A 15,370-nucleotide genomic window follows, 5' to 3' on the forward strand; every position below is an offset into this window, starting at 1 on the left:
GGAAAAAATGCAAAAACTTTAAATTGTTTGAAGAAGTTTTTCCATCCTTATCCAACAGAAATTCTGAATTTGTCCCTAAATCATTTAACCAAATTTGGGGGCAGAAACAAAATTGAGCAGATTATTTGGACTCCAAGCTGTGACTGCAATATAAACTATTGATTGATCATTTAGAAGGGAGGAGCAATTCAAGAGAGGGAATCAAAGAAAAATAGTTTCCATTGTTGAGTGTAGAGTTTTTTTTGAAAAAAATGAGTTTCTGCTTTGAGCTTCTCTAGAGTGTGTGTGGCTTTGATCCAGTTGTAAATTGAAGTTCATTAGTTGATAGGCTCGTTAATAGAATGCTAGCTCAATCAATTTTGAAAAATATCAATTATATGTAATAATTTGGAATTCATAAAATGAAATTGTTCTTTTGGTGATCTGAGTTGGTAGATTCATTTTATATACTTTTTATTAATTATCTTTGATGAATAAAGATCTAATTAAAAAATTTAAAATCTTGTGTTCATGATGTTGTTGTTTGAATGATGAATGACTTGATGATAATATGCTGCGAATCCATCTTAGCCTTCAGAGTGTTTTGAGTTAGATTTCTAGAAATCGAAATTTTCAAATAGTTCTTAATATTTTTTTATTTGTAAGACTGTTTGAGAATTGAATTCGAATAATGATAAACTAATGATGATATGCTATGAGTTATGAATCCTATTTCACAAGTATTACATGATTCATAACCTAAATCACAAAAACAGTGTAAAAATTAAATTATTTGAAAATTGAACTTGATTTGAGGATAGTTCATATTATGATCCATTTTATTTTATTTATAATTGTTCTTAAAAGATTCGATAATCAGAAGAACATGTCGTCAAAAAGATCAATCAGAGATGCGACGGTAATGCAGATCGGAAAAAAAAAAAGAACGTGACGTTCGCATATCCATTACTCACGAAGAGTAACTACTTGGTGTGGACGTTGAAGATGCAGGTAAACTTACAAGCAAAAAGAGTGTGGGAAACTGTGATCCTCAACGAGGTCGACAAACGGAACGATAGAATGGCTCTCGCCACCATCTATCAAGTGCTCCCCAAGGACGTCCTTCTCATGGTGGTCGAGAAGGATCAATTCTACCAAGCTAGCGTGGAAGATGCTAAAGACGATGCATGTTAGAGTGGAGAGAGTCAAGGAGGTAAAAATGAAAACCTTGAAGACATACTTCGAGGCGATTCGAATGAAGTACGGGGAATCGGGGGATGATTTTGCCATGAAATTAACATTCATCGTGACTGGTATTCGTTTATTAGAGTCGTACCACAAACATAAATGCAGATCGTTAATGTGATCGAGCAAATTGGTGACCTCAAGAATATGAGTGTCGAGGAGATTGTCAATTGTCTCAAAGTCCACGAGGAGAGACTTCATGGCTATGGAGACTAAGAGGAGGAACACATAATGCTCACACATGATGAGTGTATGGCACGAATGAAGAAAAACAGAGAATTCAATTTTTCTTCTGTATTGTCGAGTTGTAGCGACAACGGTGGAGATAACCGAGGTCGGGACAAAGGGCAAGGTTGTGGAGAAAATTCACCTCGACAAGAAAACACCAAACCCCACAAAGACAAGAGAACAGTGAAGTGTTACGCTTATCAAAAGTACGGGCACTACGCATCTGAGTGCCCTAACAAAAGGCCCGACGATGAGGCAAACCTCACTAGCTTCTATGACGAGGAGACAACATTAATGTTTGTTGAGGGAGTGATGAATGTTTTGTCCGAAGCGATGAGGCAAACCTCACTAGATTTTATGATGAGGAGCCAACATTAATGTTTGTTGAGGGAGTGACGAATGTTTTGTCTAAAGATGATGAGACAAACCTCAAAGAGTTCGTGCAAAAAATTGTCCAATGAGGAACTAAATGTGGTGTTGCTCAATGAAGAGAAAGTCACGAAAAATCTCCTCATAAGTGACGATGAGTATAATCACACCGACGTGTGGTACTTTAACAATGGAGCAAACAACCATACAACAAGGCATTCAGAGAAGTTCAATGAGCTCGACGAGAAGATCTGTTAGGATCTAGGTCGCGACTGGGGAACCGGGGTTGGGCCGGTTAGCGCGTCTCACTCAAAGGGGTGGTGATTAATCCGGTTAGAGATTAACACCGGGGTTTTAATACTACACAAACTGTCACAAACCCTTGAACCAGGTTCAAGCGCGGAAGATGTTTGTTTCAGGTTGAAGCAACACACTCACGAGATAGGCAGAACTGGTTTTTGGATAAGATAGGTTTGGAAGTTGTTGGGTCAGTTTTGTAACTTGGTGATTCGGTTTAGGTGGTGTAGAGTCGGTTAAGACGGTGTAGGTAGGTTAGTACAAGTTGGTTAGAATGTAGAACCAGCAGAAAGTAAATAACAAGACATGTTTTTATGGATGTTCGAAGATAAAACTCCTACGTCACCCCTTCCTCTCGAAACCGCGAGAAGGATATTCACTAAGGAATACAAATACAATCCGATCGAGACTTATTTCCTGCTCGATAACACCCGTACAATTTACACCGAAATTGTAAATACACACTTCAACTTTAGCACTTAGGCCTTTTCTAGAGAGAGAACACACTCTTATCACTTGTAAATTAATTGTTCACTGTGTGTCACACCTTTACTCCTCTTCAGCTGCTCCTTTTATAGGCGAAATATGTCAACGGTCATATTTCATTTCCTTGAATTTGATTGGTTGAGCAGAGGTTCAGTGTTTCAGACCTGGCGGTCAACTGTTTAGACCTGGCGGTCAACTTTTCAGAATTGGCAGTCTGTTTTTCCAGTATGTAGGACAAACCGGCTAGGTTTGTCTTTTACTCAATGTGGTAACTGTCGATTAGACAGTTGTCTGTACTTGGAAGATTGCCTTTCTGATTTATCCTGAAGTGGAAAGATCTTGTAGGACTGTCTTCTGCAGCCTGCAGACTTTCCTGAGACTTGTATGAATATGGAAATGTTCAGTCTGTTCCTTTGGTATCATTCTCAACAAATACCCGAAGTATCTTCTTATGCTGGTCGGTTATTTGTGTTAACCGGATGACTTCCAGTTATTGCTTTGACTTCTGAATGACCGACTGTCTGGTGTCTTCGGCCTTCTTTGAGCGGTCATGTTTCTGGTTGGTTTGATAGTTTGACCGGTTGAGCTTCTTAACCGGTTCATTTATCTAATCGGTTGGTTTTCTAAAACCGGTTGGTTACTTTGACTGGTCTGGTTCTTTGTTCCTGCATGGAAGGTTTATTTGTGTTAAGTTTTGTTGACCGGTCTAATTTTATCTAACAATTTCTCCTTTTTTGATTATTTTATTTAAAATTATCAAAATCATGTAAGATTGCAAACGTAGACCGGTTCTTTATTTGACCGGATTTTTGAAACTGACTTGGGAGAATTTTTCGAAAATTTTGGAAAAAATTTTGAGAAAAATTTTGAAAAATTCTAATCTTTTATCCTATCAATTTCTCCCTTTTTGATTATTTTATTTAAAATTATCAAAACCATGTAAGATTGTAAGTATAGGCCGGTTTCAAAAATAACTTTATATATATAAAAGTAACCGTAAAAGGGGAAAATATTATATATGTAGAAACTGAAATAAACATAGATTAAGAAAAGAGAGCCCCTATTCTGATTCGGATGGCAGGAACCCTTCCATCATGTCATCGGTTGGTTGTTCCTCATCCGATGGAGCCGTTCTTGAAGATGAACCTCCATCTTGCGGTTGACCGACCGTGCCGATTGGAACCGCATTGGAGACTCGCTGTCTTGTAGATCGCGGCTCAAGATTTTCTTCGTTTTCGTCCTCGGTTTGGGAAGCCGGGTGCGGTGGAGTTTCTATATTTGTCTCGGTGATCCTTTCCAGCATCCCGGTTACCTGAACCTTTCTTGATGGTGTTTTCCTTTTCCATGTTGCCGGAACCGAAGAGGAAGAGGTCGCCTTGGTCTTCTTGTGAGCCTCGGCAAATCCTTCGAGCCTTTGTTTTTCTGTGTTTAACCGCTCTGCATCTTTGGCTGCTTGAGCTGCCATGGACTTCGCAATTGCCGGATTTTTAGCCGCTATGTTTTGTTCGCGCACGGCTATTTCCTCTTCAGACAATCGCGGTGCCTCCTTTGCTTTCCGCGATTCTTCGTCCAGCGCATCCTGAATATCCTTAGCCGCTCGAGCATTTGCCTCTTCAACCGCGTTATCAGCATTAATCTTTGCATTTATCAACTCAGTCACCTGTTCGGTGACCGCCTTAAGGTCGGCTTCAAGCTTGTCGTTGCGCTCCTCAAGACTCGCATTCTTCTTTTCAAGATCTATGAACCTGTCAAGTGTCGAACTGACATCGGCGCTTGACCGCCCTAGGTCCTCATCGACCTTTGTGAGCTGTTGTTTGGTTTTCTCTTGAAACCGATCCATGTCATCCACCATCTTGGAGATCTTATCTTCCAAGTCTTCGGTTGGCTTAAGATGTTCGTTATGCAGAATGGTATCGTCCCGGTAGTCGGCTTCGATTTCTGTGATCCGGGCCTCTGCCTTCACAAGATTATCCCTTGTTGTTTCGGCCAATTGAATTGTTTGAAGCGCGGCTTTCTTGAATTTCCTCCTCCACGGTCAAACCTTTCTGTTGGAAAACTCTTCAATGAGAGTCTTGACTCTTTCTTCGGTGACAACCGGTTCTGAATCCCCAGGTTGATTGGTTTCAAGTGGCCCGGTGAAAGGAGTTTCTGTCCTTTCGTCGGTTTCGTTGATGATCGGATCCGCCAGAGGAGGCGTATCACCTCGATTCTGACCGTCATCGGTTTCAAGACGCGGAGAGTGCGCTGTACCTCGCTGTCTACGCACCGCTTCAATCTGCTCTATCTCGTCAATGAATTCTCCTTTCCTGACTTCAAGCATTTCCAACACCAGGAGTTGTAATTTAGCCTTCGGTGTTCCCGCAACATACCTTTCTGTAAGCTTTTGTATATGTGCGGTTAGTTTTTGTAACCGAGCACGCGGTTCCACTATTGCGTGTCGGTCCATGGCTTCGTTAGGATCCTCGGCGTTTGTGAGTCTGATAACGTCTTCTTCCATCTCCTTTAGCCTTCTGAAACTTTGTTCATCGGTTAGGCCCGGTAGCATGTGTTTGAAGAATTTATTGCACCGGATCAGGAACCACTCATTGTATGCTTGTGCTGCCTTTTGATCTTGCAGATGAATCCCTTCCAAGATTTTGCGTACAATGTTTTCGGCTATCTTTCGGTCGTTATCAACGGGAACCTCTTCCTCCCCACGGCCGTCTACACCGGCATCGGTGTTTTCAAGGCTTGCGGCCGTACCGGCATTGTCAGGACTTGTAGCCGATTGTTCCTCTTCAATCGGTCCTTTATCGGATGGATTGTCATTGGTTTTCTGCGAGCCGGTTCGGTTAGACGTGGAAGCCGAGTCTTCCTCATCTTGCGTTTCTGAGCGCGGTTCCGTGGATACTATCGGTTCCTTATCCTTGCTTCCGGACTTGTTAGGATCTAGGTCTAGGTCGCGGCTGGTTAAAAGGTTTGTGACAGTTTGTGTAGTATTGAAACCCCGGTGTTAATCTCTAACCGGATTAATCACCACCCCTTTGAGTGAGACGCGCTAACCGGCCCAACCCCGGTTCCCCAGCCGCGACCTAGATCCTAACAAGATCACTAGAAATGTGAAGTTCGAAGACGAAAGTAAGAATTCTCAAAGATCCGAGTATAAGGGTAGAAATGACCAATTGTCCTGTCAAAATTTCAAGAAAGTATGATTTCGACTGCTACAAAAATTTTGATCCGTGAATTAGGATAATTTGAATACTTTTGAATATTTTAATGTAATGATTCATTAAATACTTTTTTGATGTATGTAACTCTACTTCAGATATTATGATTATGACTTTGATGTTGTATTTGAGAACTTTTATACAATACAATATCATTTCATATGAAATTCAGGGTATTGAACAGTAAAAATACAGCTTGGGTAAATAACAAAATTTGATAGCAACTCTTAATTCTTATTGTGGGTATAGGTTGTCTTAACAGCATCAAAAGCTTTTTAAATTGGTAAATGTTGTTGTAAATAGCCATTTCACCTTGTTTAAAGAATGTGGTTGTAAATAGCCATTTTACCTTGTTTAAAGATGTTTAATGATGATAAATCTATTATTGTTATTGTTAATGTACTAAGTTATGATTATTCCTCACTTCAACTTAAGACCTTAAGTTGGAATCAAGCTCCTGACATTTAGCTCTTAGAATTCAATTCCTATTTAAAACGTCTTAAATTGAAGTGGGAGGATAGTTAAATTTTTATAATAAAAATAATAATTTACCGTCATAAAGAGTAAATTAACCAAATTAAATTGAGGTGGTTTTAACTTGTTTATACTTTTACCAACGATATAACCATTTTATTATCTATATAGATTACAATTAACGTAGTTAATACTCTAATTTCAATAATGACAACATTTATACGGACGTAGTTATTAGACCCATTCCTGTTGGTGATACTTTTCTCCAATTTTATGGTAGTTGTATTTTTGAATAGGTAAATTTCTTTTTGCATTATAACTTCCTGCTGCTAGTCTTTCTAATTATATTTAAGAATTTTTTAAGGATAATATTTGAACTTAGAGAAAAATATACTGTATTTATCTTTAAAACTACTTAAACTACTAGCATATTATATGTCTTACAAGCTTAAATATATAAAAGTTAAAATTATTTCTTTTGGGTTATGTTTAATCCCAATACAATCTACATATCTGCCCGCCCCTGGTTACACAGGTTGTTCAGCCGGCTTACAATTGGTGTTAACAAAATCATTTTCACTATTTAACCTCTTTTCTTTACTCTTCCCCCACAGCACGCTGTAGAGGCTTCCGATGAGAAGTATTCCTCCTAAAATGCTGCACGAGTGGAAAAAAAACAAAAACAACAACAATTTCCCTCATTGTAATTGAAAAATGGACATGAATTGGTGTAATTAATTAAGAAAGTAGTAATATTCACCTTCCCAATCTAATAACCTCTCCCAGCAGAAACACTGAGAAGAAGAGTGTAATAACAAGAGCCAAAGGAGTCCACATGGCCAGGAAAACTGGCCCTTTCTTCTCAATCAGCCATGCTTGCACATAATATCCAGTCCCAGTTATCATCAAAGTCTATCATCATTAATTCATGGAGCAAAAAGATAGATCGATATTGGTAGACAATTAATTGAATTAAAGAGAAAAACAATAAATATGTTCCAATTGTGCTTACACTATAAGCAATAGCATATAACCTAATATTCCATCCCAACTTCCACTGAGAAGGGTCCCTTTCCATGGCAATGGCAACAACAAAGGACTGAGCAGTGCTGCAGAAACACTGGAGGGATGTGAACCCCAGCTTTGATGAGTATTCTTCCAAAATCCCTGCCTGCAAATTGTTACATAGCAACCTTAAATAGTCTTCAATTTTTGTTTGTTGATCTTTCATTTTGCAATCTTAGTTCTTAATTTCTGTTTTATGTATTCAGCACAATCTTATAAAGAATTTTCTCTTGTGTGCTAACAGATTCCTTGATTTACTCCACTACAAAAAAAATAATGGTAACTACATCAATAACTACTTCATTTATGAAATTAATATTCGATTCGCATTGTCTAACCATCCTTATGAGTCTCCTTCTCAACTATTCTTTTCTCTTCTATCATAGGCCTCTTGCTCAATAATAGCGTGTAATGGCTATATGAGAAGTGGTTCACAAACTAAGCATTGCTTCATCTCCCTTGTTCGGTGAATGTCATATCGAGTTTCTCCTAGTCAAAGGAGGGATGCATGATATGAGTGCAGACAACATCCACTTTTATGCCCGTATAAATGATGTGTCACCCAATTCTAAAGAGATAGAAGATCTAGACACATATTCTAGAGGGTTTCATTTGTAACCCAATGATCAAAAAACAAGGGCAGAGTTGGGATTTAAAATCTATCCGGACTAAAATCTTTTCAAAAAATTTACCCAGGCTATAATGATAATAATATCAAATAAACAAACAAAATATACCTAGTCTACTGTCGCTAATTAGCTTTAGCGACGGGAAAACTATCAATAACTACGGTGTTGTTCCGTCGTTATTGGAATTTACATACATTGTATGTTAAGCTAAGATAAGCTTGTACATAGATTCTCCTTGTCAAAAAGGCAGGAGTAGATTTAGAAGTGTAAATAATAATAATTTTATATTAGTGGTCTAATAATTAGTAAAATATATTGCATATATCTTACGATCATGAGTTTCATATTAAATTCTCAGAAAGAACACATTCACATTTTTAACAATTATGATTTTCGTTTGTACGTACCTGAAAAACAATCCAAAGAGCCCAACATAGGGTCGAGATAAACATCAAAAAACAACCCAAGATCCATTTTTCACTAGAAGTACCATGGTCATAGTGGCAATGGTGATGGAAATGCCATAATGGTTTTAGGGTTGGTCCTTTATAGAAAGCAAGGGTCACCACTCCGGCCAAACACAACATCAGTCCACCCACCTTTGCCAATCCAGTAATTGTCCTTAAATTTACCTTCTCCATCCTGCATTCATTCATCATCATACTCCAAAATTTAATCCCATTTATTATGTGACAAATTCCATCCAGCTTTCTTCTCCATAAACTCGAAAAATCAAAGGTTGAATAAATCATCTTCACCTGAGAAAAATCGCTAACGCAAAAGTAATAACCGGGAGGCAGTTAGTAACGGCTGCCACTAGCGTCGTAGATGTGTACACAAGAGCCATCCCATATACATCTAGTCCTACTGTAATCCTGCAATTAAAATACATTATAGTTATAATCATGTCTTATATAGCTTTTCTTAGGACATATATTGATTTTTGTTCCCTTATTTGGGCTCTTTGATGTATCCATAAAAAGATAGAGGCGATAATCTGGGCCTTAAAAACAACTTGAATGATGCTGATGATATTGTAGGCAAGGCTTCTAGTGGCTCCTATGATGCTGATGGTAATGTGAGTAAGGGTTCCAGGGGTCCTGCTTAGATTGGCAATGTGCAGCTGTCACAGGATACCAATACACTTGGGACACACGTCAGTAAGAGTCAAGCAGACAGCATATCTGATCCTACTACGGTTGAAAGTCGCACCAAATAACTAAATATTCATCAAGTGAAACGATACAGTCACCTGCAGCTATCAATAGAAAGACCAAAGGCAGTAGTACAAACTATGAGCTGGAGGAATTGAATGAAGAAGACTTTGTGGTTTCTATCTCAGCTAGAGCAAAGAAAAGAGCAAAAAGGAACCGAGAAAAAGTCAAAAGCGGGGATGGAAGTCGGGAGTCAAAATCATTTGCCTGTTTATGAATATTGCAACATGGAATTTAAGGGGGCTAAATGATCCCCTGAAGGGAAAGGAAATCAAGAATGAAAATTCAAGAATGTGGATAGCATAGGGTCTAATTGTTTTGGAGGAAGCTGGAAGTTTGTTCATAACTCGAATTCAAGAACAGCCAGGATTTGGGTTGGCTGGGATTCAGATTTGACTGAGGTCAAGGTGTTGTTAACTCATGATCAAGTCATTATGGTGGATATCACGTGTAGGAAAACTTATATAAAGTTTTGAACTGCAGTGGTTTATGGAAGTAATTCTGACAGTGATAGGAAGCAATTATGGAAGTGTCTTAAGGATCAAATTGATGGAAGCTCACCCTGGTCTATTATGGGCGATTTCAATGTCACAAGGCATGGTCATGAAAGAAGCCCGGATCACAGTCCAATTAAAATGTCTTTGGGGATTAAAGAAAGAATTCGTGAACCTTTCTAAGTTCTTCAAATTTTAGATGGAGAGGGATAAATTTAAAACACTGCTAAATGAAGTCTGGTCTAGTCAAATCCAGGAGACAATGATGTTCGGGTGTGTGTTAAAGTTTTGCGTTTTATGGTGGAGTCAAGGAGGAAACTAAGACGGAAATTAATAACATCTTAAGCATCATGGAGGGTTTTCTACCGGCACTTTATCTTGGAATCCCATTCACAGCAAAGAAGCTTCAAATCACACTGTCGTCCGCTTAAAGTGAAGGTCTAAAATATGATTATGGGCTAGGCAATAAAGAAACTATCTTATATGGGTCAACATTGATCTTAGTATCCTAGGCTTCCATCAACATTGATCTTAATACCTAGCTACAACTTACTTTGATTTAATTAGCAAGACTTTTTTGTTCTTATATATTCAAATAGTTTCATTTTGTTAAATTTGTGAAAGTTTTTGTCATAATTTGGTTTGTAAGTCTTGTCCACCGGGCATGTAGTTTAATGGAATAGTCTTACCTTTTAAAAAAAATATATATTAAAATATTTATATATATATATATATATATATATATATATATATATATATATATATATATATATATATATATATATATATATATATATATATATATATATATATATATATATATATATATATATATATATATATATATATATATAAAGTATATATATTAGTTAGAAACCTCTGGAGATTTTACGGCACGATCGTCACGAACGGAAAAACAACACGATCGACACGGTATCAAGGTGATAGTTCCGCTTGTTGTGGTCGCGATTGCTAGTCGCTCAAAGTCGTTTGTCAATTAAAGAACATGTGCACAATCGACACGATCGGCACGATCGACACAATCAGCACGAACGACACGGTATCGACTCTAATAACTAGGTCGTTTATTCATCTGCAAAGCTTTGATTGGAAGGTTAAGGTTTCTAGTTTACCCTGTTCTGTAATAGTTAAGGTTTCTAGTGTACCATATTCTTTTATTGCCCTGTTTTGTTGTTGTGTTCTGATATTCATCAAAATGGGAAGAAAGAAAAGCAATAAAAATAAAGAAGTCAAAGAATTTGTGATGGAAGGTTTAAGGGAGGTAGCTGAAAAAGAAATCGATAGGATTGCCAAAGAAGTTATCCATGAAAAACAGGAATGCATCAAAGGTAAATAACCAATTACTGATATAAATTCTGAAAAAAATGCAGCAGAAAAACAGGGAAAAAATGAAGGAATATGGAAGGTTGGATATAATGAAAGAGCAAATCGCTTTGGACTTAAAAATCATATCACAAAGCTACTGATGCATGCAAAGAAAGGAAATATTGTGCTCAACAAAAAGAAAATAAACAAACAACCGTCCAATTGAATATACATTATCTTCAAGATTGGAACCTACTGAAGAAGGAAGAATACGAAAAGATAGTAAACTGGTCAGTGGAAACAATGAGGGAGGTAATGAAGTCCCCAAAATAAAAGATCTATACTATCAAGAGCAATTCTAACTAGAAGGTAAATGAAGTCTGGAAAAAGAATGCAAAAAAGAAAGCAGAAGATTATTCATACAAAGGTCAAATCTACTTGGGTGAGTTTAAAACAAAAATTGAGATTCTCAATTCTCTTTTTGAATTTAAATTGCCCACTGAAGTGGAGGAGAAATGCGTTAAAAAAATGGGAAAATGTAGTTATTGGGAACTACATAGGAAAGAACCGTGTATCTTTTCCAAACACTAAGAAATCACTAATGAAACAATGAGAGCAGAAGGGACTGGAGAAAGTTTCTACAAACATCCATGATCTCTATTTTCTACAAAATCAAAAAGGGAACGAACTTGGATGATATTCTGAAAATTTGACATACTTATATTTGATCCAACTGTATGAAGTTGGAGAGATGATCTGAAGAATTGAGCCTTCTAAGCTAACCAAAGGAAACAGCCCAAATATGGTTCAAACTTAGGAACATCACAACATACATGTATAATGCAGAAGTTCTAAGTCACTTTGCTAGTCTATTGGGGAAACCATTATATATGGATCAAATTACAGAGGAAGGAGAGCACCTTACTTTTGCTAGAATAAACATTGAAGTGCATCCTCAAAGTACACTACCAAAAAACATGACAGTTGTTAATAGGAATGGAAAACCCACAGTCATGGAAATCTCATATGAATGGAGGGCAAACATATATGTTTTTTGCAATACTTTCTAACATGTTAGTACTAAATATGCAAAAAGAATTGAGGAAGAACAAAAAATCATGAACGCCTAGGAAGCAAAAAAACAGAAAAATGAAACGGAAGAATCAAGAATGGGAGAGCATATTGTGGAAGTTAAGGATAGTGATAAAAATAACAAAAATAACAAAAATGAGAAAAATGCAGAGGAAGAAAGCAAGAAGGATTCTGAGAATAAAGGAAAGCAGCGAAAGAAAGTAAAGAAAGTAAAGGGAATAAAGGTGAAGAGGAAAATAAAATTTTCTGTAATGCAAAGAATCGGGATGGAAAGGGAAGATGAACCTAAAGTTGTTGTTGAGGAAATTCAAGAGAAAAACACCCAGAATTTCATAGCTGAAACAGAGAATTCTAAAACCGATAAAGAAGATTCCAAAACCGATGTGGAGTCTGATGCCGAAGCTGAAGATAATGAAGACAAGAATACATAAATTCAAGTTGAAGATAATAAAGGTAAAATCCCTGAAAATCTCAGAAATAATTATTTCTATCAAATCAGAACGGGCTCGTACAAAGAGAGAATTCAAAATGAGAATCAACAATACTCATCATCCTCTTCAATACAATCTCCTTTTATTGTTAGATGAAGAGGAAGAGGAAGAGGAAGAGGAAGAGGAAGAATGCATCTCAATGAAAATAGATGACATGTGAAAATCCCAGGTTGGGATGGTTAGGTTTGAATGTAGTCTTTTCTGTTTGTAATCTTTGTTTTTTAGAATGTATTAATGCTACTAATCAGTTTTTTTAAAGTCTTTTGATTATAATCTTTAATCATAGCTAGGGTTTGTCTAGCTTTGATTTTTGACCCTCCCACTTTTGAGATTTTAATGAAATGGTTTTAACCGTTTTCTAAAAAAAAAAAAAAAGTATATATATTAGTATATTTGTTTTTTTATTGCTAAATGGTAACTACTTATTTGGTATGAAATAATTTCTAAAGAAGATTTGATTGATTTTAGAATATATAGTGTATACAAACTATAATATTTAAAGAAAATGACATTAAAATCTAATACATACCCAACTAAAGAGAGGAGGAAAGTCTTGCAGAAGGTCCTAAATGATATCAAGAATGCACTTTTCCTGTAAATGAAAACAAAAAAAAAGCTTTTTTTGATAACAACAAAACGAAACATATATATATAGAGAGTTTTTCTATAATATATATATATACCCTTCAAAGGTCATGGCTAAAGGGACCAAAAGCAGCGTTCCAGCAAACTGCCTGTAAAAAATGAAGACAAAAGTGTTCATACCATCATCAAATGCAGCCTTGGAGAGAATGAACATTCCGGCCGTTAGAAACTGTATAAGGATGGCGGCCAAATAAGGCTTCTTCTCTTCCATGTTTTTTCCCCGAGGAAGAAAGAGAAGCTCCATGTTTGTTTTTTCTTGAATCCTACCACATATTTATTAGAAATTCCTGCAACATTTAATTGTAAACATTAAGCATGTTTCTCATTATGGAATATATTTTATGGGCGACCTCAAAGATGCGATATGTCTAATATATTATTATCCTTGAAAGTTGCTGGCCAGTGGTGAATCGATTCTTCCTTCAAAGTTGCTCCCAATAGCTCTTATTTTACTCATGCTTTGTCTCAGTTTATTCTCTTGTTTTTTTTAAGAATTATTTAGTATGTTTCACAATGAAGGCAATGGAGACATATTGGAAAATACAAGGACTATATAAATTGAGAGGATATACAATTTGGTAACAAACAAAAACACAAATATGATTGAAATTTCTTATCTTTCTTTGAGGGACGACTATTTATTTATTTTTTAAGCTAAACCACAAAAAAAGAATACCGAGAACAACAAGAGGACAAGAGAGTAATACCAGAACAACAAGAGGAAAAAAAAAAGTAACCCGGAAAATATGACAAAAAAGAGAAAAAAAGACTTCAAAGATACATGACACAAAATAAGAATTTTCAAGCCATTGTCCACATCTTATCTTTCTAAAGATAGTTGAAAAGGTCAATGATATATATCCCCTGAAGTAGTCAGATTTCTACTCTGAATCTCTGCTAAGATAGTGTTAGTCTCTTTTTATATACATATATATGAATCATCTTAGGCTAATATTATATTAAATATAATGAATTTGATAAATAAACCAATTGACATCACAAAAGGTTTGAGATGTAGAACGTTTTTGTTATCAATCATTAAGATAGTTCTAAATTTTGTATGGTGATATATATATATTTGTTTGTCTCCCATGAAGAAAGTTTTGGATATGGGGCTCCATCTTCTCTGCATTTTCAACATGAAGTTTTTATACTTTAAAGTTGATAAACTTCATCATGTTTGTTTAACCCATATGTTTGTAATTCCATTCAAACTCATTATAATGATCAATCTTAAGGGACTAACGAGGAGCCGAACATAATCTAGAAAATATATAGAAATACAAGTAAACAATATTGTCCTTTTATTATTGAAACAAAAATAATGTACTTGTATATGTTTATTGGTCTATAAATGCATACACAAATTACATATATAGTAGTCATATAATGGTTTAGTGACATGGTTTTGTTGCTTGGGCACGTCAAACAACGAGTCTGGATGATGTAACCGTGATTTTGTTGCTATAGTGAATCATAAGAAAATATTATTTACAAATAATGGAGGGATTAACATTGCCATAAATTGAGAAGTATCAACTCAATTGAGAATTTTTCCCTATCTCCAAAATGCATGAATCCCGGGGGACAATTCACTATTGGAGAGAATGATCGATAACTTACTTTCTAGTTCAAACCTCTCGCATCATTGCTTGGTTCAAGTTGGCATTCCTCAATGAAAGCTTTTAAATTAATCAATAAGAGTATGGAGAGCATCTCGTGATACATCTCGTATACTTCTAACAATAATAGGGTTATGTACCATTTTTTATATGTTTAAGCAATTATTAAGATAAAGCCTATACATCATTTGGGAGAAATGCCCTCCCGATGTGTCTATTTATTAGGGGTGAAAACATAAAAAATGTATTTTATTTAAATAGTCAATTTTTTTTGAGTTAAACAATTTAAATGTCCACAACAGAGTTGCCAAGAAAGATGTGAAGCCCAAAATTACGTCATGTATGACATCGATGTTGTGGATTTTAATTTTATGCCGAATCGTATTTAAAAATTTATTAAAAGATTAATTTTTAAATAAATTTTTAGGCAAAACTTTTTTAATTTAATAATCAAAATCTCATCACTTACTTTATTCTCAACCACATAAAAGATATGAGAAATCAAAAT

The 15,370-nt window shown here is 35.9% G+C and overlaps 2 protein-coding genes across 3 annotated transcripts; both read right to left on the minus strand.

Annotated features, from left to right (window-relative positions):
• Positions 1–3,664: 3,664 nt before the first annotated feature.
• LOC124939101 (dentin matrix acidic phosphoprotein 1-like) lies at positions 3,665–5,149 on the minus strand. Its single transcript, XM_047479612.1, has 2 exons — positions 4,646–5,149; positions 3,665–4,561 (listed from the first exon to the last, which is right to left on the minus strand). The coding sequence occupies exons 1-2, from the start codon at positions 5,147–5,149 to the stop codon at positions 3,665–3,667; spliced, it is 1,401 nt and encodes a 466-aa protein (XP_047335568.1).
• Positions 5,150–6,783: 1,634 nt separating this feature from the next.
• Positions 6,784–13,475, minus strand: LOC124940481 (WAT1-related protein At5g64700-like). Of its 2 annotated transcripts, none has more exons than XM_047481006.1 (7): positions 13,279–13,475; positions 13,125–13,187; positions 8,737–8,853; positions 8,386–8,620; positions 7,297–7,404; positions 7,045–7,196; positions 6,784–6,941 (listed from the first exon to the last, which is right to left on the minus strand). In XM_047481006.1, exons 1-7 carry the CDS (start codon positions 13,449–13,451, stop codon positions 6,812–6,814), a joined length of 978 nt encoding a protein of 325 aa, XP_047336962.1. In that variant the 5' UTR covers positions 13,452–13,475; the 3' UTR covers positions 6,784–6,811. The 2 variants fall into 2 exon arrangements, with proteins under 2 accessions (XP_047336962.1, XP_047336961.1); XM_047481005.1 differs by having other exon boundaries at positions 7,297–7,455.
• Between the last annotated feature and the right edge of the window lie 1,895 nt (positions 13,476–15,370).

Source organism: Impatiens glandulifera, chromosome 5, assembly GCF_907164915.1.
Source record: "Impatiens glandulifera chromosome 5, dImpGla2.1, whole genome shotgun sequence".
Taxonomy (NCBI): domain Eukaryota; kingdom Viridiplantae; phylum Streptophyta; class Magnoliopsida; order Ericales; family Balsaminaceae; genus Impatiens; species Impatiens glandulifera.

Bases quoted from the DNA above. Each gene is read 5' to 3' on its own strand.
- LOC124940481 (XM_047481005.1), bottom strand. From the start codon at position 13,451: ATGGAAGAGAAGAAGCCTTATTTGGCCGCCATCCTTATACAGTTTCTA. The intron at 8,854-13,124 runs GTATGTATTAGA...TTTTAATTGCAG, and splicing joins TTCCTCCTCTCTTTAGTTGG to GATTACAGTAGGACTAGATG. The intron at 8,621-8,736 runs GTGAAGATGATT...GAATGAATGCAG, and splicing joins GCGTTAGCGATTTTTCTCAG to GATGGAGAAGGTAAATTTAA.
- LOC124939101 (XM_047479612.1), bottom strand. From the start codon at position 5,149: ATGCTACCGGGCCTAACCGATGAACAAAGTTTCAGAAGGCTAAAGGAG. The intron at 4,562-4,645 runs GTTTGACCGTGG...AATCTTGTGAAG, and splicing joins AAGAGTTTTCCAACAGAAAG to GCAGAGGCCCGGATCACAGA.